This window comes from Bombus impatiens, unplaced genomic scaffold, assembly GCF_000188095.3.
Source record: "Bombus impatiens unplaced genomic scaffold, BIMP_2.2 scf_0434, whole genome shotgun sequence".
Lineage (NCBI taxonomy): Eukaryota > Metazoa > Arthropoda > Insecta > Hymenoptera > Apidae > Bombus > Bombus impatiens.
In genome coordinates, this window is record NT_176853.1 from 311354 (window position 1) to 336318 (window position 24965).

Sequence of the window (24965 nt, forward strand, 5' to 3'; positions counted from 1 at the left end):
GGGAGCGCGCCGCGACGCGCCGCGAGGACGCCTAGACGAGTCCGCACGCTGCGAGTAAGTGGGGAGAGGCCACCACGAAAAACAAAGAGGAGAGTTGGTGATCCAACAGAGAGGAGAGATCGACATCACACACCCCATCCCACCCGATCTCACAGAGAGGGAAGAGGGAGGAAGATATCGCGAGAAGGAGAGGGAACAGCTGATTTCGTGTAAGGAAGGGAGAAGAGGGTGTCGGATAAACAAGGGGAGAGTGGTAGTAAAGGAAGAAGAATTAGAGCGCGAGCTGATAAATAGAAAGGGAGACGACAAATTGAAGGAGGGAAACCGGAAGTGGTAGACTTGGGGGACAAAAAAATAAACCCGAATATTTGCGTATTTGTTTGAGAAAATAGTTAAGTAGAAAAAGTTCATTTAGTTCATGACGATATCTATGACAGAATATTTGGCGAAATAAAATAACTGAAGTTACGTAAAATAAGTCTATGCAGTTAAGTAATCTACTGTAGAACAAATACGAATTACATTCACGAAAAAAATAGAGATATGTATGGGAGAAACCAGAGCAACTCTAGCACGGAACTACATTTAATCAAACTCAGATTAGAGCAAACTTGCCGAAGTAGCTAGGAATATTTACCGAAGAAAGTAGCTAAACATCGTCAAGTAGAATGAGCCTATCCAGTCAGACCACCGAACCTCACAATTTCAACTCATACATATATCAGCAAATAATCATAGAGAAACAAGTTTTAATCCTTTAAAGATCAATGTTTCGTTAACGTGACATTCCATTTGCAATATTTTTTCAGTTATCTTAGTCTATTAAATTCTGTTTTCGAACATTGTAGTTACGAAAATGAATTCTAAAGAATAATCTAATATTCTTTCATCCCTGTAAATTTTATAATTTTGATATGATAAACGATTTTTCTTTCTGCCGTGGAGATCTTTCTTAGGTCGCCAGTCTATCTGTCTTGATAAAATGTTGCGTTCACACAACGTTTACCTACTACTTTTCATCTCAATCGTTAATAGATTAATTAAATCGCGTAATTTAACAGAGATCGAAACGAAAGAAAAAAAACGAAAGAAACAAGATTGAATCGAAAGAGAGAAGGAGAGAGGGGAAGTGAGAAAGAGAAGAAAAGACAGAGTAGGGGGAAGCGAAGGATGAACAAGTAGGAGAAGCTCAGAAGACCCGTAATTCGTAAGCCTCTATTTATCCGGCTCGTTTTCGCTTCTACCTGCCTCTTCCTCGGCACTCTTCTTTGCCAGCTATCTACAGCCACCTCTATGCAGCCAGTCCTCTCTTTCTCTCCGTCTCTCTGCGCTGTGTATTTTTGGGCGCTCGTTAGGAATTAGCGCTGTGGGACTCGAAGGTCTCCTCTAGCCATAGCTCCTCCCCTTTCTCCGTGATCAACATGGAGAACGGAGGGTGTTTCGAGGGGATCAACGTTAACTAATACCCCGGTTACACCATATAGAGGCAGAAACGACGACCCCACGCGATACGGAAGTTTGTCAACAATCTTCCACCCGCGCCTCACCTCAAAAATAGCGACGGCTGGAACGCGGTAATCTCAAAATCGCGGCCAAAGCGAAACGAGATTACGTGCCCCCTTAAAACTACCCTCGCCTAACGCAGAGGAAAAGTTCGTAACTAGTCGTGAGACGACACGGCTTAAAACTTTCGTCTGACTACAGGAGGATTCGGAGGCTGGCCTCTCGTTCACCAGCTTTTGCGGAGATCGTTTTAGTTTTTGGCTGGCTGCAAGATCGTCCATCTACTTTTTACGATTCTTCACGCGGGAAAACTTTATTTTTCTCCATTTTTCGATTCTCCGAATTCGATTTCTCTATGATCTTTCTTTTCTAAAATATTCTTCGTTCAACTCGACGATAATCGTTTGATGTCGATAACATTAGAAGACAAATGACGCATCTTATTTATTATTCTTGATTTTATATTAATCTTATCGAAGATACTCGCTGATCACTAGTGATGCAGATTTTATGAAAGTTTGTGTCAATTGTTAACCGTTAATTGTTACGTCCAGAAACGACGTCACTTTTACCGTCGCGTGGCGAAGGAAGAAGCGCGATCGAACCGCGCGAGGAGATCGCCGGTTGGTGGCCGGAAAACTCGCGAACTGCTACTGGTGAATGGTATCGGCGAGCGACTGAGCTCCATCGGGGCACCCTTCCCCGTAGAAAGAGGAGCCGCCGCGAACGTGATGGATTCCACAGTTCAAAGGGGCCCTCGTTCCTTGCTCAACGTGTTGCAGTCTGCAAGGCGCTTTTCGGAAAACGGTACAATCTTCTGGCGATAAGTTTTAAAATTAAAGAGACTTAAATTGTTATATAGTTTAGCTTAACAAATTCGTCTTTCGAAGTATTAAAAACCTTAGAAATTTAACTAATAAATATCTTTGACGTAAAATGTGATTAATAACATAAATATTAAATATTGTCTATATTGTCTATATGTAAACCTATAGGTCAACACAGTTGATGCGAAATAATTAGCGATGAATAGCAAATAAGTAATCTAATATCTGATACTATTTCCGAAAATCAAACTTATATGTGTTAGCACTTAAAATACCAAAACTGAAAATCGATACTATACTCTTAGAATTTCATAAATACAAACTTATTACTAAATAATATTTCTTTTTTACAATTACATTACTACATAATAATACATATATTATTATTACTATTATTTAAATGACATTATACACTAGGAGGGCTTAATCTTCTGGATGCTGGAGGTACGGGACGATTTACGGCCTTACGATTCTTCTCGTTTATTTGTATTTACATTAGTATTAAATCATATGGATACAGTGTTTCGTAAGATAAATAGAATTTTATAAATGCAAAAAAGAATTGCACGCTTTACTCATACACCACCATTAAGTGTTTCAACTTCCCTCTTTTTGGGAGAAAGAAACGCACGATCGCAAGTATGCTCGGAGTTATCGTTCGCGGACTGCGCGTGCAGAATTTAATACCGTTAAGGTACTTACATGTACATCAGACTTGTTATTCGTTACACACAGAGCTGGAGATGACAGTGATTAGTCGATAAATGTATATTCATATTCAAATGAATTTGTTTTCGAGAACGGACGATAGTAGGGATTGGCGTGTCTGGATTAAGGAGCGTTTGGAGTCAATTTAAGATATTAATCCATTAAAATATCCTCTGGCTATGTATTAACCAGATTGATTTATGGGCACTATTACTTTTAGTGACCTGGCGTTTGTGATTATTGCTATGTTGCTAACACGTCGTGTCCGTAAAATTAAAACTGAAATCAAAAGCAATATTTTGACAATTCTTATACATATCTTTCCACCTATTATATCCATAGATACTGACCCTTTTTAGAAATTCTTCTGCACAAATGCGAGCTCTTGCATTCATTGACAATTTCATCTCACTGATCTCTCTGTCAATTTCTTCCATGAAATAAATCACAAAGTCTACGATCTTGTGTTTGTACATTTGTTCTACATGGATGTTTGTAATTAAAAAACTAATATCATAACCCTATAGAATAATAAATATTACAAACATTGATTATTTGTTTCTTGTGTTATTAATGTTTGACATATATAATAATATTTACCTCTATTGGCTTTCTCCTGAGGATAATAAAGTGTTCTGCCCTCATTGTCATAAATCTTGTGAAGTTATGACATAGTAGCTTTTCTAGATCATCAGCTTGTTTTACAGCAATGCTTATTCTCATACTGTTTATACTTGATTCGATCAATACTTTCTCCTTGTCATTTCTGCTTATTAATATAGGTGTCAGAAGAAGTTCTTTACTAGCTCGCACTTCAACTTCAGGTTTATTATGTTTCTCAACTATTTGAGAGGAGAAGTTCTCTAAACACATAGCAGCAGTAAGTGTTCTCCTCACTGCTGCCAGGTAAGGTTTTAGCGTTCCTGACTGTAACAAACGTATCAACGGTAAGTAATTTGTAAAGTTATTAAAAAATTCAAAAGTCATAGCTAACACATACACGAAATTTAAGTTTATGTCATTGCTCAATATAAAATTATATTTGTTATTTAAGTTAGTAACGGTCGAGAAAAAATATATCAAACAGTAAACAGAAATTAGATACGAAGGCATCCGGCTTGACTGATAAAGAATTTTATCATTTCGATAGGCACAAGTTACTATATAACCTATTTCTCGGACATTAAGAAATAGCTCTTACCATTATCCGACTACGGCTATACCGCAGCTAATAACGACACCTCCAACGTAGACTTTAGAAAACAATAAATTACAAACTTGTAAATTACAAATACATTCTTATAAAACTATGAAATTGTCTCATCACAGATACCGAAATCTAAAATCCGGACGTAACAATGGTGGCAGGCGGTGAGATACGCTGGGGGGGCCATCTCCTTAGGGAGGGGCATCCTCCTATCGCTAATAGTTTCATCTGCTGCCGCTAGATGTCTATGATTTTCTAGCAATTTTATTTAGTTCACATTTCTACAAATCCAAATTTCAAAATTCTGTTTCTTTCAATTGGAGATGTGTTAATTCTCTTTCTAATGTACGCTCTAACGACAGAATGACTGCATTTTTATATTTTCTTATGTATTTTAAATTTACGAATTCTTACTGAAACAAATGCAGATCGTATCAACAAATTTAATTAAATGTACGATGAATCATCGTGATACTTTTGCACATACGTCTGCATTCCTATAATATGCGTAATTAGATGCGTTAACTGATGACTATTACCTGCTATTGCTAAATTCTATTCAATATGAAGAATCAAATGATATTCTTATCACTAATCAAGCAAAATTATCATTCGCTTAAATTACTCTTTCAAATATTTCTAACTTTTTATTACAGATGTAATGTATATTACTCTTCTGTTAGGATATCAATATCATAAAAGTTTAGGATATTGCAAAGCTCTAACTGATTGTAACCAGAACTAATTCTAACTGATCAACCACGTGGTCCACTATAAAAGTTACTATATTTAAAAGATAAATACTTTAAATTATAAAAAATAAACCAGAATTATAGAAATTAACGTTTTACATTTGAATATTTGTCTCCGAAGATTGATAAACCTGTATCATGTAGAAAGCTAGGTTTTATAAAATCAGAATCTAAGTTCGCAGGTTGAATCGAAATAATCACGTCCTCTAGTGTAGATCACAGGACCTACATTAGATTTGTGTGCGTGCATAAGTGAATAGAATTATCGATATGACAAGGAATACACAATAAAATTAAATGGATTGAATCACATGCAAGATGGTTGTTTGTAAATACTATCGACAAGGAAATTGTCGATTTGGACAATATTGTCAATTCGAACATATAAATACTTTTGGTAAGATATAAAGTTTATATAGTACAGAAAATTATATTTTTCTCTCTTTGATGTTTAAACATTTTAAACATCGTTCGTTCTATAGGAGGTAATAACAAAGTTGACTCTTACAATGAGGATGAATATATTGCGTAAGTATTATAAAATTATTCAACAAAGAATGCCAAAGTATGGAATTAATTTAATTTTTATCGTAAATCAAGGGTGTTGGTTGCAAAAGAAATGCTCAATGCAGAGAGAGGAAGACAATGGTTACTATCATGTTTTGCACCATTTAAGGACAAACCGTGTATTCCTGGCATGGAAGATTTGTCTCCGGAAGAAGTTCGATGGGAGATGTACCAAGCTCAAAATAATGGGATGGTAGATCAGGCAGTTAGTATACATAATAATTTCTGTTTGTTATAAAGTTATGAATTCTTTCAATATATCTATGTTTTTATATTTCTTTTAGAAATTACATTTCCAACAACTGTGTACAGATATGAAGGCAAAAAGAGAAGCTTTCAAGAATCCTACCCGCGAAACACTAACTAAGCTTGTATGCATCATAAAAAGTTGATATTGATCATTATAAATGTAATTTAAAGTATTTTTATCTTCTAGAAAGAGATTCTAGGTACAGGACACAAGAATGCCAGGAACGATAATACATCTGGGAAATCCTCTAGTTTTGCTTTTGCAACTCCTCAACTTGGACTTCCAAGCAGTACTCCATCCTCCAATGTATTTGGAAACAAGACATTTGGAACTCAGAGCAATCCATTCAGCGGTGGTTTCCCGCCCACCAGCAATACATCAATCTTTGGGAGAACACCTACAACTTCAAATTCTGTATTTGGTAGTACACCAACTTTTGGCAGTAATTTAGGAGTGTTTGGTGGTGGTACCAGCACTAATACTGTATTTGGTGGGATTACAAACACTTCTACATTTAATGCAGGACAAAACACGCAGACTTTTGGATCGTCTGGCTCGATTTTTGGCGGTGGAGCTTCCCAACCCGTTTTCGGGCAGCCTAGCATATTTGGAACCAGCAATCCAGTGAACAATGTTTTCGCCAGGCATGAAACGTCCCAGGCGCCCATATCAGTATTCAATAGCGGAGCAACATCTTCTCCCTCTTTATTCAGTGGAACTTCTTCTCAATCTAACGCTTCTGTATTTGCCGGAGCTAAAACTTCTACTGCTAATCCGTTTGGCGGCTCTTCAAATTTACAGACAACTAACTCCATCTTCGGATCGACTCCGTCCACCGGAACCTTCAGTTCAGGCATATTCTCGCAGTCTGAAACACCTGCATTTGGGGGAGCACCAGTATTTGGTGCTTCAGCAACTTTTGGAAACAATCCCAGTTCGATATTTGGCGAGAAACCGGCATTTGGAAATTCTGGTAGTATTTTCGGCGGGTCCAGTACCACAACACCTGCCTTCAGTTCGGCACAGCCTACAACCGCTTTTGGCGTTACCACTTCTACATCTTCCGTAAATATATTTGGAAATGCTCAGGGTACCACACCCTCTATGGCCACTTCCAGTGCTTCGCCATTTAGCGCAACACCTTCAACGACTACGAGTCCTTTCGCTACCGCAACCTCGCAATTTGAAACCACCAGTACGGCAGCTTTCCCGAAGCCTACGTTTGGGATGGCTACGGAAACTGCGGGTGAAACTTTTGCTACTACAGCTACTTCCTCTAGCACACCGTTTGGTACTACAAATACCGGAGTTACTTTTGGTACACCTAGTACCACCACTTCTCCTTTCACATCGACGATATTTAGCGATATAACGAGCTCACCATTTAGTCCTACGAGCGTTACATCTACAGCTACAACCACAAATTCGTTTACACCCCAGCAACAACAAATTACTTCTCCATTTGGTACTTTTGCACAAAATCAAACTTCTAGTACTGCTACGTCTACGCACGAACCGTTTGGAAAATCGACATTCGGAGTAACGCTGACGGCAATCGTTATTGACGACAATATTTATTCGTTAGACAATCAACTAACAGACGACGAGAAGAACATGTACATGGCGGAGAAATTTATTTTTGGAAAGATTCCGCTGAAGCCACCTACCAAAGACATTAGATAATGCAGCGTGAAAGTGGTTTAGCTAGGAATATACGCTGTGATACTGGTTTCCTATATTATTCCTTTATAATTGAGATAAATCACAAGATTGTAGTAATAAATAATATATATTTACCAACAGTGTGTCAATTTTTATATAAAATTCGATGAAATCCTCTTTTAACGAACTAATGTGAAATAAACTTGACAACGTTTTCAAATTGTAACAAAATATACAATAAGATGCAAAATTTGCGTTGGTACAAGTTATTTGTAAACTCATTTTTAATATCATTCATCACTAACCTTATAATGTAATACAAAATCAAACATATCGCAAATATATATCAACCTCTTTTAATTTAATCAATTACACGATTATTTACATATATACAATAATAGAATGATTAATGTGTAATTTCTCATACTTACATCATCATCCATACATTGTCATAATGATAATGTAAGTATGATACACTACACTACATTCATACTTACATTATCATACATTCTTGTAATGAATCACTCCAGGAGGAGGTGGAGGAGGAGGAGGAGGAACGCTATTACCAAATTGACTTTCTTCCGACACCTGAAGACAACGCTCCTGTTTAATTTTAGCTCACAGGGAATACTAAATTCTTTGGTTATTAAACAAACCTGTGGTAAATGGCAGAGAGGATTCGTTGTATAATTAGTCCTCTGTGCATAAGTTGCAGACTGATTTGGCGGCTGCGACAAGCCAGGTGGTATACCGTTTGGTGGTTTATATCCAGTGATCTAACAAATAAGCTAGACAGTTATCCAATGTGCCACTCTAAGCGGTAAAACATCAATTCTAATCCTTTGTACCCATCTTTTTATTTCTCACCTTCAATCATTTTAAAGTGTACCATCCCTTGATTACGAGTTTAATATTATCGATAGGGCATTATTTTATGGACAATTTGAGAACAAAGGATTAGAGTGAACAAAAGGTCCACATACTTTGTCATTCATCTCTGGGAAAATGGTACTTAAATTGAAGTTGGTTAAACTCGTGCCAGAAGGATGATGGCTCATAGTCATATGATTGCCGGCAACGATGCCTCCTCTTGGCATGTTTGGATTCATTGGAAACCCAGCTGTTGCTACCGCAGGTACACCCTGAGGACCACCTACAGGTGGTGGCGGTGGTAGACCATTTACCGCTTTGGTATATACATTTGTCTGTGTGTGATTCTGATAAAGAGGGCTAGCGTGTGGCGGCGGTGGCGGCGGTAAAAATGTAGTAGAGTGATGATAATCCTCTAGGGGTGAATTGATACCAGACAAAGGAAACTCTAAGTTCTGCATGGTTCCATCGAGAGCTTTTCTTTTTGCTTTCTTTGCGTTCGTAGGATATGGCCTTTTATCACAATTTTGCTGCTTTCCATAGTGTTGATGGTTCTTTACGTTCGTATTCACGTTTGAAGTCGAGGTTGTCACGGTAGACGAGGATGAAGAGGTGGTAGTTGAGGTAACAGTCACATTTGACAACAAGAAGGCATTCGTTTCCATATAGTCAGCGTTATCGTGCAATGGCATCATGTAACTGGTAGGTGTGTTTGATATACTGGTTATAAAATTCGAAGTGGGATAAATATTAGCGTTAGAAGAGTATGTATACGAATTAAAGTTCTGGTTCACCATTTGTCCATAACCACTTCCATCATCCGCATTTGAGAAATAATTAAGGGGCATGACTGCATCCGCAGTGGGCAGGCTTGTTTGAAACTTGTTCTGCGAATAATTTGTGGAGAACTTAATCGAAGCGTGTTTGTCTTGGTTTGTGTCATGTACGCTACTATTAGTCCCTATCAGTGCCTCGGCTGTATAATTGCTCTTACAATTCCTGTTCCTCCAATGAACGTTATTCTGTTGATACTTTTGCTGTTGTTGCTGCTGTTGCTGTTGGTATCCTTGTTCAGGAAAGGTGTGCCCGGACGATTTTTGCTCCTCATGTCTTTGATGTAGTTGATCATTACCTGATCCTTGTTTGCGGATATCCAACTGCCTTTTACTGTTTCCTCTAGGACTAGTATTGCTTTTCCTTTGATGCTTCCTCGCCTGTTGTTGTTGTTGTTGTTGATGCTGATGAGCATGATGATGATGGTGGTGATGGTGGTGATGGTGCTGTTGATGGTGTTGCTGATGAGATTTTTCAGCTTTCTCGTGTTCCACCAATTGACTCACTGAAAGGAAAGAGGATCCAGCTGTTGGATGCTGGACCGTCTGATTATTCAATACAGTATGAAAATCACGTCCCACAACATTTCCTTCTTTATCCTTGATGGAATCTTTACTCTGATCAGAAGGTACTCTCGAAGGTACTTGCCCAAATAAGAAATTCTGCTTCTCGGGTATATTGGTACCTAAATCTAGATCACCGACCAACGTTGGAAGACTGGAGGGTACAATATGCTGATCTATACCCTTGACTGGTTGAGCTTGTTCAACATGAATGCTGGTTTTCGTGGGAGACCAGGGGAATGGTTGTTCCTCGGAATAGAACACTTCTGAGGTTCTTTTTGGCTCACTCTGCAAGACCGGTAAATTAGAAAAACTATGAGCTGCGACATCGTAATTGTTATAAAATTGATTCGCTGTTCCTTGATTGTAGGATGGTGTTTGAGCAAACAGATTGTTCTGACAAAATTCTAGCTCCTTTCCAATAGGTGGTAAAATAATATCGGCAATATTGGCATTATGTTTAATCTCTGGGGTCATCATCCAATTTACAGGCGCTCTAATTGCGTGTTGTTGCTGGTTTCCTTTCGACTTTGTTGTACTTTGTTGCTGTCCATGTTTTCCATCGTTATTGTAAGTACCGCTGTCATGTTGAAGAGATGGGACCTGTCCTTGGACCAAAGGTTGATATTTATTCTGACTTTGCTGCTGAGATTTGTCAGGATATTTGAAATTCGAACTTGTATAAGTCTCAACGGGGTACTTCATTTGCGCGCTAACTTCGGACAAATCAAAGTTTACTTGAGAGTCATAGTTAGACATTGGATAGATTGTCTTGTCCTGCTTCGCTGCCATAGATTGATGATTCTTTGGTCCATGTGGCTGTTGCTGTTGTGATTGTTGCTCCATACCAGAATATTCGTTTTGAATATACTCTGATTCCATTCCATACTTAGACTTGTTTTTGTTTTCCGTGCTAAATTTGTTGTAATCATTGTTGTTGGAAGAAGTTTGATTCTGCAAACGATTTTGCTTACTAGATGGTGGAACATTGGTCTGAATATTCCTGGTTTTAGAAGGATCCACAAAGGACTGTTTTTGTGTTTCCATTCCCGATTTCATTCTTGATTTGTCCATATTAGCCATAGTAGAATTCACAGAAAAAACATCGTTCGTCAACACGTTGGAGAAATTTGGATTTTCTTTATGGAGGGGAACGTAACTATAATTCTCACATATCGTTTTTGCCTCAGTATTATCAGTTTGACTTGGTCCCTGCTCAAATTGTACCAGATTATTATTATTCCCTCCGCCTACAGGAGAAAAAGTCGTCCAAGACAAAATGCTGAAATTGGAGGAATTATGAGCAACGGTGGTTGTTGACTTTGCATGATTTTCAGTAACCGTACTCTGCTCATAGTTGGACGTAGCCACGAACGACGTCGGTTGTTGCGAGTAACGTGTAACAGGAGTATTCTGAATGAGAGGTTTGTTGCTTATATTATTAGAAGAACTAGTGTTGATCTTCTTTGTATCTTTGTTAGAATAAGTAGAATAATTTTGAGTCTCGTCCCTTTTACTTTGATATATATTGTCGGTGTTCTGATTCAAAACACTCTGCTCGGCCTGGGTGCTCATAGATTCTTTCACTCCATAGGAAAATGTTTGAGCAAACGGATCGACATCCATCTTTTTTGCAGAATTATAATTAGTATCACGTCTATGACCTTGTGGTTCCTGAGCTTTTGATCTCAAAACATCGTTCAATTTTTGATCCTGATTCACGACATTGGTGCCCGAAGAATCAGACTCCTTGTTTATCTTCGTATAACTGCGTTGGAAATGATCCTCGGATGAGTTTGATATCGAATCTTTCGAAGGGTAACTCGGATTCCTGTTCGACGTGGTTGCGTTACTACTCCCTGTCGAATACGAATCCTTTCGAGGCACATTTTTATTCTGATCAATGGTGTAATCATTGTGAGAGTTCTGAATAATATGATCTTTCTCATGAACTGAAGTGTAATTCTGATGAACATTTTGTTGAGTAGTTAGAACGTGACTATCTTTAGGTTGTGATTCATAGACAGTCTGCATGGGTTGTGAAGGGAGAATTGGTAGAGTCGCTTCTTTAGATCGCATTGAATACTCTTGCTGGATATTCTGAGAAGGAGTGGGAAGAACTCTGTCTATATGGCCAGTATAGTTCAAACGATTATTGGTAACTATGTTAGAATCTACTAGAGGATCCTTGCCATGAACTCCGTAAGCAACACGGGAACTGTGAGATTCTTTATCCTTCATATGAGAAGTATATTCCATTTGCAATGTTTGTAAAGGCAGGGACGAAGTATTTGTTGTTGTGTTAGTATTAGTCAAATGTGAAACTAGAGGTGGTGCCTGCGACACATCTGGAACGACATTTTGAGTCAAACCAGATGCATTCGTTTCTTGAATCGCCGAACAAGAATTTGCATTCTGTTGCAAAGTGGTCAAATTGTTCTCAACGATCGTCGAGTAACTCGATAAAAAATCCTGAGAAGTGCTATATCGAACATTAGTGTCACAGGTTGATGCCTGTACAGGACAATTAGTTGGATCTGATTTATTTGAAATAGAGACTGTATTAATCTGAGAAACAGCAACATTTTCATTAGTAGTGTTTGTGATTGCATTTCTCAAATTTGTTGTGAGTTGGTTCTGACAATTTTCTCCCGTTTCTGAAGTATTGATAACTGAAGTAGTACCTGAAGCATTTGAAATAGAATACATAGTCGCATTGGAGAAAGAACTAGAAGTTGTAGACTTTTCTACAACAATTTTATAAGGTTCCCTGAGAGGTTCGTCGTTTATAACTTTGGGCAAGGCTTTCGCAGTTGTAGTACATTCCACCATCATGTTTGGTGACACTGTCTCGCTCACGGGAGGATTTATAGTCTTTTTTTCTTCGCATGTTACTTTTAGACGTTTTTCTACGGTGGAATGAGGTGGTGATGCTGCCTTTAGCTTAAAACTATTAGGTTCCATTGCCCCGATCTGTAGAAGCATGGGTGGCGTTTGACTATGATATTTGAAATCCTCTTTCATTTCCTCCTCTAAGACTTCTGTTTTACCATTTAGCGAAGACACTAATGGGAAAGCCATTAAAAATGCTGCTGTAGGAGATATAGATTCTGGATTGTGAGAGCTGGAAGGAACTTGAAGAGATGCAAATATATCATTTGAAAGATCAGAATGAAGACCATCGGCTCTATTACCAATAGGTACAAAAGTATTCTCCGTGTTATATGATAGTGACGATTTTGATACTTCGTCCTTTGATGTTTTTGCTATCTTGGATTCGTCCTCCACTATATTAACCGAAAGCAATGACGATGACGGCGTTGTGATATCTGGAGTTTGAACTGCAGTACTTGTTTCTGGTTTCAAAGTTGTTGTGGTATTTGTATCTAGATTTAAAATAATTTTATTACTTTCTAAGTTAGTTGTCGTTCCCTCAACAACCTCTGGCTCTTTTGGTGCCACCTGTAAGAGGTTGTCAAATTCTGTATCAAGATTACAAACATCTTTCATCTTTTTAGCCACAGGATTTTCAACCGTTTTTGCTACTTCTGTCAAAGTTGATTTAGAATCAGAGCAACTGATATTGTTGCTTGACTTTTCCAGTGTACTGTTTATGGTAATGTTAAAATCAGTTTCAGGTGAAACTGAAACATTTTCATTGGAAGATTTTAAGTGTTCGTCCGAGAAAGTGACTGGGGATGTTGTATGCGAAACTGATGCATCTCGGCATCCTTTTGTCTCACAATGGATGCTATCCACTGTCAGAACCTCCGCTGATTTTGAAGAGTCAGAAATATCCTCCTGGTTAGTACCACTTAACAAAACGGAACATTCTACGTTCGTTTCTGTATTTTCTTCAGAATCATTCAGGGAATTACTTTTATCTTGTTCTTCATTCGTTTCTTCACCTATCTTTTCTATAACGTGTTTCAAACTTTCAATAGATTTACAAGTGACAGCAAAATCCGACTTCGGTATAGATACCGTACTCGCTGAGTTGTGTTCACGGTTTTCATCCGTTTTTCGTTTTTTATCACTAGGTTCATCCACACATCCAGCTTCTGCGCTTGCAGAACGTTTAAGTACAGTTTTCTGCACAGAATTTGCGTCTTCAATATTTTTTGTGACTTTCTCTTTTTCATTCTTTTCTTCAACAGTTTCTGTAGGCTGTTGATTTTTAGAACTCTTACTGTGACTTTTGTTGGCCTTCAATCTAACTTCCATCTCCTTCTTAGATCCATGTTCTTTATATTTTTCTGCTTTTTCCTTATGAACCGCCGGAATAGGAACTTTATATGTCATCGTTGTTTCCGTAATCTCCTTACCCTTAGGCAAAATGCCTTTGTGGCCACCTATCTTTGTTGCATTGATTATGTTCTTCACATTGGATGTCCAATTTTGTGAATCCACTACCATTTTCGTGCGAATACTAGGGACCGTATTGAGCGTAACTTTCTGAACCGTATTAATCACAGCTTGATTGCAAATGGAAACAACCGGGTTTTGTACACGATTTGTCAAAGGTTGCATCACAATCATCTGATTTTGCTGACTGTTACCGAGGATTATGGGATTCGCTGGTTGTTGCTGAGTATTTACAATTATGTTCGATGTCATTGGAGTTACCAAGGGCATTAATTTACCACCAGATAATATGAGGGTATTTGGGGTCAAACTAGTCACGGAATTATTTATACACTGCGTCAATGATTTTTTCTCCTCCTTTTTCTTCGATTTCCTTTTTACCTTTTTTTGAGATTCTACTTTTTGCAATGCTAAAACAGTATTGTATAATTATATATGATAAATTGCTAAGAGAAACTTTGATGTGTAATTATATTTTCTATACCTACCATCATTAGTTTTGCTATTTACTGGACAATTGACTGCTATGTCACAACCTAATTAACAAAATAGTAAGAAGTACATACTTTCATTATCTGAAACAAGTTGTAAAACTAGAGTTAAGTAGAAATGTTTACTTGTGTTCGTTTGACAACATTCTGGTTCTTTGGATCTTGTATCTGATGCATTACTTGTAGCCTCTGAGTTATCATCATTGCTGTTTGCAGAATTTACTTGATTCTCTTGATTCTCTAAGGAACAACTATTCACATCCTTAGAAATATCGCTATTTTCGATTGATTTTTTACTAGACGAATGAGAAGAAGTAACTGATTTTCTCTTAGAAGGCACTTTGAGTTCTGCAGACTTCTCCCTTTTGCATTCAGAATTCTTCACTGAAATCAAATATCTTTTACAAACACCTAAACCCAAAAAAATTATTTCTCATTTACAAATATTACCTTTATTATTCGTAACTTCTTCCGTTTTGCTGAAATACTTCTCTGCATCCTCTACATTAATTTTATTCGACCATTTCAGGGGAGATATCTTTTCAAGGGCTGGCTCTGCTGGCACAGAGATACCAGCATCTCGTAGAAGAGTAGATAATAGTTGAGTACGAGAGAAAAGCTGAGTTACAAGTTTTTTCAGACGAGCCAATTCCTCCTCTATCATCAAAAATATATGATAAAAATATGAAAAAAGATAATCTCAACCACAAACAAGTTACAGTTATCGTCAAAAAATTTGCTTACTATGCGCTTCAGAGGCATGAGCAGAAAACAACTCCTCTGTACGGCTATGGAGGTCTTTGATATACTTCGATGCGTGAATCAGGATGTCGACCTTGTTGCGTTTGCGACCCTCCTGATGCGGGGGCAAAAGGTCTGCCAGAGTTTTGAAGTAAGCGTTCATACGTTTTCTTCTGTCTCGCTCCCATGTTTTCGCTTTGCTGAGAAGATGTCCACGTTAACGAGCGGACCATTAGTTTTTTTACTTTTTATTTTTTAATTTATTTTTTACGTTTGTTCGTTCTTGTTCCAGAGAAAAAGACGCAAAGAGAAGGGGAGTAATCTTGGTAATAAAAGTGGTCGAGGTTAGAAGCTGGCTAATAGACACTTACGTGTTCTCTTTTCGAGGCATAATTTATCCTGTTGGCATCGTTTCGCGTGAAGAACGCGCCGCGGGAAGCGCTAATGCGTCACTTGTAACTGACATTACAAACATTCGTAGATTCCCGTCGAATTTCTGACATTTCGAGCCTTCAATTGCCTCGATCGCGGAATACGCGAAATAAAAACTGTGCCGACAGGTCCCGAATGTCACGACAATCATTTGAACCTGCCCGCCCTCTATCGATTTCCTTTCACGCTCTTTTCACTGCCTTTATCAAGTGTCATTATAGTAGGTATCACTACACTTTTTTTATCAATATACGTATATTAAGAAAATTCGTCAGATCTCTACTTTATCTTTGTATGTTCAAAACGTTGCGGTCGATAAAATCGCACAAAATCTATTCTTAGAGGCTCTTAAAATATGTGTAGATGTATGTGCATGTATAGATCAAAAGTTCATTGTATGAACATAATTCTTTCTATATAAAACATGCAATTGTTAATGTGTTCTGTTGGATAATCAAATGTAATTCCTTCCCCAATCCTTGAAATGAGATCTTCGATAAAAATTCCTTTAATCCTCTTAATTTAGTCAATCAACGAATAGTTTTTCATTAGGGCAGATCAGTAGCCTACGAAATATAAGTGCATTCTCATCAACCCGATATTTTGTTAACGGGAGGCGCCAGCAGATTGTGCAATCTCAATGAAGCGTGGTATGATCACCGGACGGTGGAATATAGTTACAGAGATGCGTCGAAGCAGAGTCATACGTAGCCACTATGCGAAATGCATTCGAATGTCAACACAAGAGAGAGAGTGAGAGAGAGAGAGAGAGAACGCCTTGAAACCGGCATTAATAGAAATCGCCGATGACAAGTGCGAATATTATACGGAATAAAAAGTAGCCGTGATAAAAAAAGAGTAAAAATAAAGAGATACTTCATAATACATAAGATGAGGCCAGATACATGTGAGAGAAATAATTTTTGCGCTGTTGGTAAAGCACGATTCTCGCGATATAGCGCTTCGGTCGTTTCTATATCCAACATGGCGGCGTGAATATGTATTTCGAAAATTTCAAGACAGGAATTCTGCAGACTCGACAGCGAAAATACCCAGAGGCCGTACTCCAACACGCCGCGACATATTTTTTCCACTTTCATCCGAAACGTTTGCTGCGGGATTTCGAGCGTTTTCTGTGTGCGCCGTTTATTTGGCAACGCCGCACTGCTGCATATTTCACTGTCAGCCTGTTTACAATAAAATTAACTCCTACTCGTAAGGAATAAACAGAATACGCATTTAGCGCGAGGAATAAAAAGAAAACGAAAGATTCACCAGAGGGAGAGTAACGTCGACGATTGTAAGCGTGCCTACGCTGCATCCTTGTGAACTGTAAAGAGGTATGGCATGACTCGTTAGAAATTTGGACGCCATTACCGTTACCTTCATCGTGTATATGCGCTTGCGTTTATTCGAGAAAGTAACTATAATCTGTCCAACGAGCGAAGTGAAGACAGTGAAAAAAATCACACGGTCAAAATTTAGGGAAGACGAACAGGGTCTGATTCGCAATTCTGGTATTTTCGAAAATAGAACTTCTTACACGTGAATACCGAACGTATCGTCTCAGCTTTAACTGCTTGCGTCAAAACACTTTCTACGATGTTGCACAGTAATCCTTGAAAATTATAATTTACTAGCGACTATATACCAGCCAAGATCCGAAGTATCGTGTGATAGAGTATACATTAATTTCTATTTCTAACGTTTAAATAGTAATGAATATGAAAACTTCGTTAGGTTAATCGATTCAAACTAGTCAACTAGCTAGCTAAAAGACTTTCCTCCCGTTCGGTGGAGGCGAGAATAGGAGAAAACAGGACGTGATTTACATCGAACTCGTGCGTTTAGACGCGGTTGAAATCAGGATAAGATATTAAATGTTGGATTTCCAAGCGGAATATGTACAGTTAACAGCGAAGAATCGCGCGATTATTCAACAGTTAATCATCGCGGCAGCATTTATACGCGCGGCCCCGTGCGAAACTCTAGTTTTCAACAGTGCAGCGTAGCGCGTGCGGCACTAATTAATGATTTAAGCAACACGCGGCCGAGTTTCGCATGTACGCACTCTCACGCATCTACGTTTACGTTTGCTGCCTCCGGAGCCGTGGCCAAGGAATGTGCCGCGGTATAATTACGATGCTCCCGTGAGAATCATTTATACGATTAACGGCTCGCCTTTCAGGAAGCGCCCCCGAGGAGAATCAACGTCCGTGGCTCGTTCGCGTTTCTCTTATTTCTCGCTGACTAACTTTATCCGTTATATTTATACGACAATTTAACTGCGCTAAATCTTACATCTAAATATATATATATGTACGTTACACGTGTTCTTTCTTTGGATGATTGCATAGGCAACGATCGTATAGAACAACAAAGAAGAAATAGAAGAGAGAATGGTAAGTAGCGAGAGTGTTCTTCGACGGCCCTGAGCGATCGATTAGTTCGATGCCAGCTATAGAATTCATCGCAGACGAATCACGATATCATTGCAACGTTACTAAACAAATTTTTAACGACAGCAAGATTATAGACTCGGTGGCGTCTAAGTTTCTGGTGGGTGGCAGATTCTGCGAAGAACTTGATTGCCGCGGCGTCTACATACGGTCGTGCCAAGATTTCATGGTATCTATATGTTTCAAAACTTGAATTTATAGTGGCGCCTTCGCCTACGTTGAACTCTCCGGTTTCTTACGCTCTTGTTACGTACTTGGTTCGTAAAAATTGAAACTAGCAGATAAACGAACCAGCGTATCTCCTTCGTTGCACGACAACGACCCGCGGTTGGGCACACGAGGGAAGAGGGTAGAAAGCCGTGACGACGCGAAGGGAATGACGCGACGACAAAAGCCGATAAGGGAGGCGGTGGCGGCGACAGTCGGTGACGACAAGGCGAAAAATTCGTGGCGTGGCAGCCGGTGTCTGCAGGATTTCGCGTGGGTGGCGAGAGAACGGCGGAGCGAGGCCAGCCGACACCGGTATTGATTACGAGCAAGAGACCGCACCCTCTGCCACCCTCCGCTGCCATCAAGGGGTTGGCCAACCGCCACCGCGACACACGCCGCATCGAGAGAGAAATCCTGCGCAGTCGTCGTCCCCGAATCTCTGTGTTTGCCCCTGTTCAGGCTCCGACGATTAATTCCAAGCCTTCTTATCAGAATTTTCAACTAGGAGGTTGTTGACTCTCCTGTCGATCGATTCTTCTAACTTTTTACAATTAACTGGGATTTACTGATAATTTGAAATGAATTGGAAATTTGGCAGGATAACTTGGGGACTATGTACGTTATATGGAAGCTGTTTTTTCCGATATAGGAGAGATTGGTATGATTAAGTTATGTAATGTGTCGCTAGGAAGATAGAAGAGATATCAATGCAATATCAAAGAACTTTGCAGAAGGATATTCTGTATAGAATCTGTGTGCAGTTACTATGGTATAAAATGGAGGATACACCATGTTCGCGTTTTGGTCAAAGAAGAGGGAAGCAACAACCCTCCAAAACCGGGGATGTAGGTCCAATCAGAGCATTGCTCTGCCTCTGTGCGGATGATACGGAAGTAAATGTGCGCAGCATCCCCTCTGGACCAACCCCCAACCGGGCAAAATGGCGGAAATTCCACGTTTCGCTTCATCGAAGTCTCTAAAGATTCATCGCGAACGACATCTATTTACCACCTATCACGACAACGTACTTAACAAAGTATTCAGATAGAGATCATTAAAGTATTTGTTATTCGAATATCGAACTTTGCCACTTACATTCACGAGATTTGAATCTTCCATATGTCTGTTATAAGTATTCCAAAAGTGTTATAACATCAGGGCTGTTTCGTTCGTCCAACGAGCGTAGCCAAAGTCGTCTTTCTCAAGCAACCTTCCAAGACTTAATGAATCGATTCGTTAGACACGGCCTAGAGTAAACAAGCCCGTATACATAATTCGATTGACGCTCACCGCCTCGTATTAATATTAATACTATCATTCTCCCCTCTCCATTGCTCGATATCCCTCACTTTTCTTACCACCTTCCTTTTCACCTTCTTCTTCCTCTTTCTAGCTCTCTGTATTCTTTCCCATCTCCTTTTTCTTCTTTCTTCGCGAAGGGAACGAAGACACGTCGGTTGCCAAGCGTCTTAGACCAGTGCGCGGGAAAATGTAAATAGGAAATGCGAGGACAAAGGAAATGAAAATACCGGACGAACACGTGGATATAATAAGACTCTGTCCGTTTTTTTGCAGCGTAATGCAAAACTCGACACCAAATGGAAATTACGCTGGCTACGTTTTTCTATGCACGACGAGCTCACCTGACACTCTTCCGCAAAGGTCAAAAGGTTCTTTATGTACAAGGTTCTCTCTATCCGGCCAAACTGCATATGTAATGTATATGCTTTGCTCGTTTCTCTCTCTTCCATGAATCGTCGCGATCTCCGTCCTTGGCCAGCCTTCGACGGAACACAGTCACAGAGATTTTGCGACACCTCCGCGAACGCTTAAACGCTTGTTTAAACAATCAATCCCCCCATAAACGTTCGCCGTGTTGGAATTTCATCCGTGCAAATCTGCACGTGCATCGGTAGAACGTCGTACAGCCTTGCCAGCAAAAGCGCTCGTTTGGAATTTCTATAGCGTACTCCACCGTTCTTTGTCCAGATTAATCCATTAGGGACCAATATTGCATCAACCTAATATCTTGTTTCTAATTTTTACTTTTTCTTTTTATCTTTCTATCCTTTAACGATGTTAAAACGATGTTCGAGTTCACGAGAACGCACTAACGCAAGTACATAAAATTTAACTGAGAAAATTATAAATTAGTTATTTTCGCTATTCTGATAGTTTGTACCTTGTTATCTTATTGTTGAAAACTGTTTTTTTAGGATTAAACGAAGAATCTAATCGCCTCGAAGTGTTCAAACTTACCCAACAATGTTAACAAAAACTCATTAGAGGATGACACGTAAAACGCTTCCATAAAGAGACCAGACAACGACGACGATTTAATCAACTGGTCACGTCTTGGTAACTTTGTTGCAAGCAGCCGGAAGTCGAGAAGAAATTCCACTAGTGGCGAGGTACGTTCCTTCGGAATACCGTTCGATTTGCTGGTTAATTTTCCTGTTGTATACCTTGCGCCTTCTTCAATTCATCAAAAAATTCAGTTAATTGTACCTTATTTCTTTCTATATTCTTTTACCTAATTACACCTGAACGTGCAACCACGTCCAATCGATTATATAAATTTCTATGTTTAACGAACGTTGAACATTTTCAAGGATGATTCTTTTAAATATAAAAGACGTTTAACATCGTTTTACGGTTCCTAGTTTGGACAGACCAACGGAATTCCATGGTTAACCTACTCTTCCAATTAAAATGAGGTCAACCATACTTAACAAGGCTTCCCATTGAGTCATGTTTCATTGCTCGCCGCTTAAGGAACAATTCAAACGTGACTAGTCTCTATGGTCACTAAAATCGAGAAAATCTTTGGAAAACTGTAAGACAGCGTGTGTCACGGGGTGCCATAACCATAGACGAGAAACATCTAGGACGTTATGTCGACGCAGCAGGAGAACGCGACCCTTGGTGACGTCAGCCTCCTCGTGGCCTCTGTGGACTAATATGGCCAGACCGGTCGGTCCCTCGGGGCCGCTCGTGTAGGTAGCCTCACAAATGCGACTACGGTCTGCTACAGCTCCTTTCAGAACTATCAACTGGATTTCTGATTGTAAACGATCGTGAGACTTTTCTACCGCTTTCGACATAAGAAAGATCGATGATTTTACATTCCACTGCTTTTAGAATGCATCGGACTTAGGCTCCATTCCACGTAAATTACATTGTGCCACCTGGATCTACGTATACGTAAATTGCATCACAACTTAGGTTACATGGAATTCAGATTACGCTAGATCCAGGGTACTGTAAGGAGATGGCATAGAGAGAAGGGAAGCGCTACGCTCTATCGCTCACCATCATACGTATATGATCTTATTTGTACATGTGACGCTTTCGGTCGATACCTGTGCTTATTTTTACAATTGTATTGGATCCATCAGAAATAATCAATCAGATCCGCATTCCTTTATCCGAACCAGCTTCTCATTTCCACACCGAGTTACTCTCGACTCGAGTGGCTCCTTTTTTCGGGTTTGGGTTATAGTCGGTTCGAATTCTTCCAAATATACCTGGTATTGAATTAAAATACTTCCCACTATGTTACCATACAGACCCAAACGAGTCAGGAAAATGCAAGCTAATTTCTTCCACGTCGATCGTCTGACAAATAATCGTAAATCGAACAAACTAATCGACATATAAATCAATGACAATCTTCTAAAACCTGTTGCATTATTGCTTCCCGAGTATCGATTAAAACGAGACCATATATTATTCGTCCAACTCGCTTGTCGCTCGTAAAAATTCTATGCAAATTCGTTGCCCGCTAACGAGTACGACGTGCTGTCCGTTACCATTCCAGAACACTTACAAATTTCTATCTGCATCGATCTACTTTACCCCATTCACTTACGATCTCCTCCACGTAGATCGCATTGGTCCCATGTAGGCATGAGTGAATCTAAAGTTCGCTTGATACCATTATTACACTATACTTACTTACGTACCATTGAATCTAGAGTACTCGGAGTCTAGATTCCATTGTATCTAGTAGATTGCATTCAACTTTAGTTATACCGAACACGAATGGTTTCGATTCTAAGTCCCATTGAATCTACATTATACTTCAGCTAAATTAGAGTAGAGCCGCCGTGGTCGAAAATGACCAACAAGACGCAGCAGGATTAACGACGTAGAAGATTCTCTGTTATATCGAAACAAATTTTTAAGCAGAAGAAGGTAAGGAATATTCATAGCGAGAAGTATGGCAAGCAGAGCTCGTGTGTTCTCCATCGTCTTGTGGCTTGGTTCCCCACTACTAGAACGCGACGGTTGGCAAAGCTTTCCACATTTTATCAGGCCGTTAATACGGCGCGCAACGAAGAAAGATAGGGTGTTTACGTGATGTTACGCGGCGAACCGTGACACCCCGGCGCTGTGCTGGTTCGATTGGTAAAGACTCGGCGATAACCTCTCTACGAATCGGTTTCGCGATCCAACAGAGTTTCTACTCGTGTCGATGTATTTATAAACCTGATTCACATATCCAGCCGCCTCGCGACATCGAATCCTTGAATGCGTGAACTGCGGGGCCGGTTGCTATGCCAGAATAACGATTACTGATCCGCGGAATCTGCTCGTTGACGTAGTTAGACGTTGCTATGATTTAAAGTGGTAGGAGATTCAGTTCGGCTTCGAGTTTCATTAGATTTCGTCTCTGTGGTCCGTTCACCGAATGAAGCGACTCGTTTCAAAATGTTTATTCGACGAAGAATCGTGGGGTCGTAGATGGCGATGCGCTGTCTTTTAGATTCCTTATGCGAGCCTTACACGTAGGATGCAAACATTCTAAAATATTCTAAACAATGTTAGAGCTGAATTTCGCCGGATCTAAATATATAATACACATATGTAGATATCCTCATATTTAATCTACCTTGGGTCAATCCTATATTAAATTTAAATTACACCAGTCCTAATCTACGATAACCCTAGCTACTACTGGCATAAATCATTCCATATTTAGATTACTCTACATGTGTATCACGCGAATCTCCATTACACAATAGGTAGGCTTCATTTTCCCCTTCCATCGATCATCTATCACAAACTCACAATTATAGAAGAATCTCGAACAATCCAACGAACGAATCGACGTATAAATCCTACCAGAGACGCAAGTATAATCCGATAATTTCCCCTAGCAAAGAGCAGCAAAGGTTATCACTCGACAAGCGCCCAAGTCCCCCCAGTTGAAACATCGAGTTCCATAAACGGTGGATAGCGACCGGAAGGCACCGCTAACGGTAGCCTATCGGTTTCGTGGAAAGTCCCGGAGGAAATCATCTATCGTCACCTCCGCTATGAGGTTCGTGGCTAATCGAATGCCAACCGAAAGAAAACGTCGCCACACTGCCGCCACCATTAACTGTGATTTGAAAGTAAGAAGCGTACAGGCAAAGCGGAAGCAAGCGTCCCGCTGTCGATGAATATGTAGGTTGGCCCTCGACCTCGTGCCTCTATATGCGTGTCCTCCGCCGTGTATACGCTACATAGGCTTGCGCACGGCCGTTCCACGAGCTTCTATGCACACACACACAAGGGTGATCTATCGATAACGAGGCTCTCGATTAACCTTTTATCTCGCTTGGTCATCGCAATTCTGAACACGGGGTCCCCTTTCATATGAAGAACAAAATTTAACGGGACGATATTCTTGAATTTAATTGCAGGTCAAAGATGGTGTTCTTGCTACGCGTTCGAATAGACAGAGGGGAAATGGAAGATGCGAGAGGAAAGAGAGAAGAAAAAACGGGGTAAGAACGATGGTTTAGGCCGGCTGTTTTGAATTGTATGAACAGTATGTAATAAAAGTGGTTGTACAGCGCGAGGATTTTAAACGGGCAAACATTTAAATGCGGATTTCATCTTTGAATAATGCATACGTCGGTATGGTGGATCGCGTCGATATTTTCCGAGGACGTTAGTTACAGAGGAGAGCTACGTCGCACCGGTAATTCTACATGGAGAATGAGCAAAAATATCCACGTTGAACAATGCCAACATCGTTCGTCTCGATCTTTGGAGATCGTGGTTCGCGAGTTTATTTCTAGGTAAACGTGACCGGCAGAGATGTTTCAAGGATTCTGCGGATTTTACGGATTAGGAATAATTGAGAGTAGACTTCATCGATGTTCGGATAGAGTAGAATTGAAGTAAGATAGAAGCTGCAAGAATTCTGATACGTGCAACTTACGGAGCTTAGATTATATGAAATTGAGATTTTGTCGAACTAAATCCTACTAAACTCAGATTATTACGAACTTAGATCCTAGTTCTAGAAGTCTATAAAATCTAAGCTGTATGGAATTCTAAGCTAATTCTAAGCTGTAAGATTCTATGAAACTGAAATTTTATAATACCGGAATGCTATCAAACTTAGATAGTAAATAACGAAATGCCCTATGAAATTTAGATGTTGCATAACTTACGTCTACTATCTAAATTCCATTTCACTCGATTCGAAATTACGTACAATCTATCCTCACCAATGTGGCATCTATCAA

The 24965-nt window shown here is 39.6% G+C and overlaps 3 protein-coding genes across 7 annotated transcripts; 1 reads left to right on the forward strand and 2 right to left on the reverse strand.

Annotated features, from left to right (window-relative positions):
* Positions 1–2785: 2785 nt before the first annotated feature.
* Positions 2786–4449, reverse strand: LOC100746539 (actin-related protein 2/3 complex subunit 4). Its single transcript, XM_003490402.3, has 4 exons — positions 4240–4449; positions 3639–3965; positions 3389–3559; positions 2786–3317 (listed from the first exon to the last, which is right to left on the reverse strand). Exons 1-4 carry the CDS (start codon positions 4240–4242, stop codon positions 3312–3314), a joined length of 507 nt encoding a protein of 168 aa, XP_003490450.1. The 5' UTR covers positions 4243–4449; the 3' UTR covers positions 2786–3311.
* Positions 4450–5128: 679 nt separating this feature from the next.
* Positions 5129–7735, forward strand: LOC100746660 (nuclear pore complex protein DDB_G0274915). Of its 3 annotated transcripts, XM_012386929.3 has the most exons (6): positions 5138–5394; positions 5480–5525; positions 5598–5769; positions 5849–5935; positions 6001–6235; positions 6338–7730. In XM_012386929.3, exons 1-6 carry the CDS (start codon positions 5316–5318, stop codon positions 7495–7497), a joined length of 1779 nt encoding a protein of 592 aa, XP_012242352.1. In that variant the 5' UTR covers positions 5138–5315; the 3' UTR covers positions 7498–7730. The 3 variants fall into 3 exon arrangements, with proteins under 3 accessions (XP_012242351.1, XP_012242352.1, XP_012242353.1); XM_012386928.3 differs by having other exon boundaries at positions 5129–5394; positions 6001–7735; XM_012386930.3 differs by having other exon boundaries at positions 5301–5394; positions 5674–5769; positions 6001–7735.
* Positions 7736–7800: 65 nt separating this feature from the next.
* On the reverse strand, positions 7801–15944 carry LOC100747851 (transcription factor SPT20 homolog). 3 transcript variants are annotated; one of them, XM_003490413.4, is made up of 8 exons: positions 15712–15731; positions 15344–15540; positions 15050–15256; positions 14726–14983; positions 14597–14644; positions 8460–14518; positions 8133–8252; positions 7801–8064 (listed from the first exon to the last, which is right to left on the reverse strand). In XM_003490413.4, exons 1-8 carry the CDS (start codon positions 15729–15731, stop codon positions 7978–7980), a joined length of 6996 nt encoding a protein of 2331 aa, XP_003490461.1. In that variant the 3' UTR covers positions 7801–7977. The 3 variants fall into 3 exon arrangements, 2 of the variants coding, with proteins under 2 accessions (XP_003490461.1, XP_024224155.1); XM_024368387.2 differs by having other exon boundaries at positions 7801–8252; positions 15712–15943; XR_002946892.2 differs by lacking the exon at positions 7801–8064 and having other exon boundaries at positions 8177–8252; positions 8344–14518; positions 15712–15944.
* Positions 15945–24965: the final 9021 nt, after the last annotated feature.

What these genes read in the sequence shown, in the direction of transcription:
- LOC100746539 (XM_003490402.3), bottom strand. An exon ending in TCAGGAGAAAGCCAATAGAG is followed by an intron (nt 3,560 to 3,638) that starts GTAAATATTATT and finishes ATTATTCTATAG; the next exon opens with GGTTATGATATTAGTTTTTT.
- LOC100746660 (XM_012386928.3), top strand. Translation starts at nt 5,316, where the DNA reads ATGGTTGTTTGTAAATACTATCGACAAGGAAATTGTCGATTTGGACAA. An exon ending in CGAACATATAAATACTTTTG is followed by an intron (nt 5,395 to 5,479) that starts GTAAGATATAAA and finishes TTCGTTCTATAG; the next exon opens with GAGGTAATAACAAAGTTGAC. An exon ending in ATGGGATGGTAGATCAGGCA is followed by an intron (nt 5,770 to 5,848) that starts GTTAGTATACAT and finishes TATTTCTTTTAG; the next exon opens with AAATTACATTTCCAACAACT.
- LOC100747851 (XM_024368387.2), bottom strand. Translation starts at nt 15,731, where the DNA reads ATGCCTCGAAAAGAGAACAC. An exon ending in AGAAGTTACGAATAATAAAG is followed by an intron (nt 14,984 to 15,049) that starts GTAATATTTGTA and finishes ATTTGATTTCAG; the next exon opens with TGAAGAATTCTGAATGCAAA. An exon ending in ATGTTGTCAAACGAACACAA is followed by an intron (nt 14,645 to 14,725) that starts GTAAACATTTCT and finishes TTTGTTAATTAG; the next exon opens with GTTGTGACATAGCAGTCAAT.